The 5,769-nt window shown below is 38.1% G+C and overlaps 1 protein-coding gene across 1 annotated transcript in view; it reads left to right on the top strand.

The window, feature by feature from the left end:
- The window catches only part of Axdnd1 (axonemal dynein light chain domain containing 1), an 84,638-nt gene that overhangs the window by 36,429 nt on the left and 42,440 nt on the right, over positions 1–5,769 (top strand). The window contains exon 12 of the mRNA XM_021199072.2: positions 4,528–4,629. Within this exon, the coding sequence (XP_021054731.1) occupies positions 4,528–4,629 (102 nt within the window). The remainder of the gene's footprint in view (positions 1–4,527; positions 4,630–5,769) is intronic.

The raw sequence follows: 5,769 nt of genomic DNA, 5'->3' as shown, positions 1-5,769 counted from the left end.
ATATATATATATATATATATATATATATATATATATATATATATATATACACACACACACATATATGGTATGTATATATTTTAATCTTGAAATACTTATATTTGATTTAAAAATTTAGTGACTTGCTGGTTATTAGGTTTTAGGCCTTTAATAATGTATACATATATATGCAGTTAATAAAACTAAAGTAATCTAATGGACACACTTTAAAATGAAAAAAATAAAGCAATATGAACAGATCCTTCAGAGTAAAAAATTCAAGTGGCTAATAAATAATAAAAAATTTCCAGCATCACTAATAACAAGCTGTAAAATGGAGAGAAATTAGATCATAGGGCTTAGCATGTCCACAGCCACTAAACATATGATAAATGTGGGTGCTTTCACATGCCTCTGATGGCAATACACAGCACACAACCATTTTGGAGATTTATTGGACAACAATATGCATAAACCCATTAGGACGGTTTGACTCAGGACTTGATTTCCAGCTTAATGATGCTGTGAAATATGGACGGAATCAAAACTGTGCTTCAAAACTTGATTTTGTTCTAGTCTCACAATATACAATACAATATACATACCGAATGATGCTCTCGGGGTGCAGCACTCAGATGCACTGTATACTTAGTTGTACACAATACTCACTACAGTGTATCATGCAGTTACTCTTTCCTTAGTCTGGGCAGCTGCAGTGAGCAGCAAGTGGCCACAGTTCCTAATGAGCCACAAGATGCTGAGAGGAGGCAGCCACACTCTGCAGTGCACTAAGTTGCTAGGCTATAATGTATTTGGTAGATTAAGGGCATCTATATATTCTCAATTTATGATAAGTTTATTTGGGTGTAACCTCATCTTATGGTGAGGAGAATTGGTATTTTAAATCTGTGGCCCTTTAACCAAGAAATTCCGTTGACAAGAATACATTCCTGAGAAATACTAGTGCAAGTGAATAAGAATATGGATATTAATTCTGATATTGCTTATGGTTACAACAATATTGAAATAACCTAAATAAGCCACCAGCAAGGGCGTTAAATTGTAGTTATCCAAACAAAAGAATAATAAGTAAAGATAAATGATATATGGTATATGCTTTCAATCCCAGTGCTTGGGAGGTAGAGAATCAGAAGTTCAAAATCAAGTTCAAGTTCAAGGCCAGTCTGGGCTACCTGAGACAGATGGCCCTGCAGGGAAAGGGATCTGCCAGTTAGCTGAATGCCTTGAGTTTGATACCCAGGTCCCACATAGTGGAAGGAGAGAACCAACCCTGATTCTTCTATGATGGCACATCCAAATCAATAAGTAAAAATTAAATAAAACAACATCAACAAAATTGTTATGGACATGGAAAGATGGTTGCAAGTGAAAAAGTAAGTTTTAGAATAATATGTTGCAAATATACATTTCTATATACTATTATAAGTATAAAATATATTTCCAATTAAGACTATCTTATGTACATAAAAATTATGTACATGTAATCAATATATCTATTGCTAAAATGCCAGGCTAATCACACTGATTTTTTTTTCTTTTTTGTTTTTTTTTTTGTTTTTGTTTTTTTTCCGAGACAGGGTTTCTCTGTGTAGTCCTGGCTGTCCTGGAACTCACTCTGTAGACCAGGCTGGCCTTGAACTCAGAAATCCACCTGCCTCTGCCTCCCGAGTACTGGGATTAAAGGCATGCACCACCATGCCCGGCTGATTTTTTTTTTTTTCCTTTTGTGAGCTGGAATTTAGTATTGATGAAAATTTTGAAATTTTACTTTAAATATATATTGTTTGAGTTGATTTTTAAGTTATGTATTAGTTTTTTTTTTTAACTAAGGAAGGTAATTTTTCATTTTATAGTAAACTTTGAGCACCTTTTATGTATCAAGACATGTCCTGGGTGGTGAAACAAAAATAAGACAAATCTACTATTGTTTTTAAAAAAGATTTTATTTTATTATATGTAAGTACACTGTAGCTGTCTTCAAATCCCATTATGGATGGTTGAGAGCCACCGTGTGGTTGCAGGGATTTGAACTCAGGACCTCCAGCAGCCAGTGCTCTTAACTACTGAGCCATCTCACCAGCCCCAGCTACTTTTGTTCATTTGTTTTTATATTATTTACTATTTGTGTATGTGTATACGTGAGCATGTGAAACAGCACACATCGACATATACATGGGAGTCAGAAGATAACTTTTGGGAGTTTCTCTCTCCTGTGGGGTCTTGGGATGGAAGGCAGGCTGTCAGGCTGGCGCAGAGCTCATTCACCTGCTGAATCATCTCATTGGCTCCTAAAGTTATTGCTCTTAAAAACTTAAGAGTCAAGTGTCTTGTCAGTCAAGAATACCAGGCTTTGTTGGGCAGTGCACACCTTTACCCCAGCACTTGGGAGGCAGAGGCAAGCAGATCCCAGGGAGTTCGAGGCCAGCCTGGTCTACAGAGTGAGTTCCAGAACAGCCAGGGCTACACATTGAGACCCTGTCTCGAAAAACCAAAAACAAACAGAAAACCTAGGCTTTGCAAAGTTTGCACACGTGTGAGGAGTGTACGTGTGGGTAAAGCCTGAACAACCAGAAAGGAGGATAAAAGAGGGTAAAAGTCGGTGCTGAGGAGGATGGGCTAAGTAAAAGGACACATGAGACACAAGGAGAAAGAGCCAGGTGTGGTGGCCTTTAATCCCAGCACTCAGAAGGCAGAGGAAAGTGAATCTCTAAGCCCAAGGCTAGCCTGGTCTACAGAATGAGTTTCAGGACAGCCAAGGCTACACAGTGAGACTCTGCCTTGAAAAACAAAACTCAAGAAGAACAAATAGCAGCAGCAGCAACAGCAAAAAAGAGAGAGAGGAAAAGAGACTGTGGACGGGGAGAAGTTGGGTCAGAGGTTACAGGAATGAGGGAGAATGAGGGAGAAGGAAAAAAATCCCAAAGCCTTGGTTCCAACATTAGATTTTCCAGGGCTTTTTTTCTCTTCAAAGTACATTTGGTGGGTTTTTTTCCTTTTCATTATAGACCTGTATAGGCTTAGGCATGATTACTAACAATTACATGAGAGAGTCAACATTAAGCTGTCTTGAAATATTCTCCATCAAAGCATTTAATCAATAACTTTTAAATTTAGCCTCAAGCAAATTCTCAGGACAAAAGCAGAAAGAAGCCATAGACTTTGCCAAAACATGATAAAAAATATTCTCTAGTTTGGTTTTAATATTGTTTCCCTCTAAAACATCTTGAGCAATATCTCTACAGTCCACATTGCTCTCAGCACTTTGTCTTCCAACCTCCTACTACAATGGCCCATTAAGCTCTGTTTATAACATTCAACTTCTGTTCTAGTCCAAAGTCCTAAATTCTTCCACACTCCTCAAAACAAAACAACAACACAACCCACATAGTCATGACGGTCACAGCAATGGCCCACCTTCTGGCACCAGCTTCTGTCTTGGTTGCTTTTCTATGGCTATGATAAAACACCATGACCATACCAACGTAGGAAAGGAAGGATTGAACTGGGCTTATCATTTTAGAGGGTTAGAGTCCATGATGGTAGAGCAAAGGCATGGTGATAGGAACTGCTGAGCGCCTCCCATCCTCATTGAAAAGCAGGAGGCAGAGAAAGGGTACACAGGGAATTGTGCCAGTCTCTTGAGACTTCTAGCAATACACCTCCTCCAACAAGGCCACACCTTCTAATCCTTCCCAGATAGTTCCAACAATTGGAGGCCAAGTGTTCAAACATATGAGCCTGTGGGGGCTGTTGTCACTCAAATCAGCACATCTGTCACACAGAGGACCATGTGGGTCCTCTTGAGACACTTTGACATCTTTCTTTTTCTTCCCGTCCATTACTGCTCTAGCAAAGACTTTACCCACTATATTGTGAAAGGGTGGTGACAGTGAGCACTTTTGCCTGATTCCTGAATAATTTATGTTAAAATAGTATGTGTGTGTGCACACACGTATGTGTGCACATGTTTGTGTGAGTTTGTGTATGATGTATACATGTGTGTGTTTGTAAAGGAGGGTGCTAATAGTAGCACAGTGGCATTGTGCAAGGGTTGGGGGTGGTTGTCTTGGGTTTTCTTGTACCCAGCTCTCTCCTTGCTGCAGGAGCGCTGTGGAAATAGACATGTACTCTTATGCTGACTTTCTCTGGGTTCTGGGTATTTGAAGTCAGGCCCTCACATTTATCTACTGGTCTGTATTTTTATTTTTCTTGATAATTTTCAGATATTCTATCATTATCTTTGTGAAATTCTGAAGCTTTCCTCTCTGTTAGGGTTAGTCTGAATTTTCTTTATCTGGATAATAGCTTGTGGTCTTCCATCTTACCCATGTGTTTTGAACTGTGATGTACTTCCAGTTCAATAGATTTAGAAATGCATAAATTTATGATGCAAATTACTTAATTATTTAACTAAGAAATTTTGATTGAAGTAATGCTGATAAAAATTGATATGTAAAAATGTTACAAGTACATTTTAGTGTTTAAAACATGTTTTAGGTTTCTGATTATAGCATATTTTTTTTATAGGTAATTGAAAGAAATAGAGTCATACTGGCTAAAAAACTCTACCTTAATGAGAAAAGCTGGAATAAATATGCTAAGCATTTCATTATAATGCTGTCAACTAAGGTAAATCCCAGCTTACCTAAGTCATGGGTAAAATGATGTATGTGTTATATGTTGAAGCCATAGGCTTGGCTTTGCTAAATGTATAGATTCTTAAGTACAGTTCTGTACTTAATGCTTTATTGTGGGTAGAATGAGAAATATAAGGGAAGGGAAAAGGGATCTTAATTACTTTGCCTTTCACTGTAATAAAAGATACACCTACGTCTAACAATATTCCAGAGTTATTAATTTATTAGTGTTTAAGGTAAAATAGAAGCAAGAGGTGGTGGTTGGGTTGTGATCATGCCTGTAACCACAGAACTCAGGAGGCCTAAGCAGGAGGATCACAAGTTTGAGGTTAGCCTGGGCTACAGAGAAATAAGAGAAAGATAATGAGGAGGAGCAAGAAGAGGAAGAGGAGGAAGAAGGAGACATTATTGATATATTCTTAAATAATTTTATGAGAAAATTTATCTCCAATGGAGAAAATGAACTGGCATTTAGTGCATTTCTCACCAAGTCAAATTACTCACACCCTTGTATCATTAGACCCCTCCCTTCTAAACATAGCAAACAGATTTATTAAGGAAATTTGAGAAAGAACTTTGGAGAGTAGGAGGGGCTCTGAGGGAGGAACACCTTCCAGTAACTTGACTATTTTTTTTTTGTTTGTTTTTTGTTTTTTTTCAAGACAGGGTTTCTCTGTATAGCAACCCTAGGCGTCCTAGAACTCACTCTGTAGACCAGGCTGGCCTCGAACTCAGAAATCCACCTGCCTCTGCCTCCCAAGTGCTGGGATTAAAGGTGTGCATCACCCCTGCCCAGCTCATTTGGCTATTTTTTGTTTAATATTTGTTTTTAAATTTATTTATGTGTGTGTGCCTGTATGAGTTTGTGTAGCGTCATGTGTGTGCAGGTGCCCTCAGGCCACTAGAGGGCATCAGATTCCCCTGGAACTGCAGTTACAGGCACTTGTGAATGACCCCGTATGGGTGCTGGGAACAGAACTCCAGCTCAACCCTCTGCAAATCAGTAAGCATTCTATTTTTATTTATTTATTTATTTATTTATTTATTTATTTATTTATTTATTTATTTATTTTTGGTTTTTCGAGACAGGGTTTCTCTGTATAGCCCTGGCTGTCCTGGAACTCACTTTGTA

The sequence above is a fragment of the Mus pahari genome, chromosome 5 (genome assembly GCF_900095145.1).
Source record: "Mus pahari chromosome 5, PAHARI_EIJ_v1.1, whole genome shotgun sequence".
In the NCBI taxonomy this organism is placed as follows: domain Eukaryota; kingdom Metazoa; phylum Chordata; class Mammalia; order Rodentia; family Muridae; genus Mus; species Mus pahari.
The sequence above is the reverse complement of the archived record's forward strand: the minus strand, read 5'-3'. Positions and strand labels throughout refer to the sequence as shown.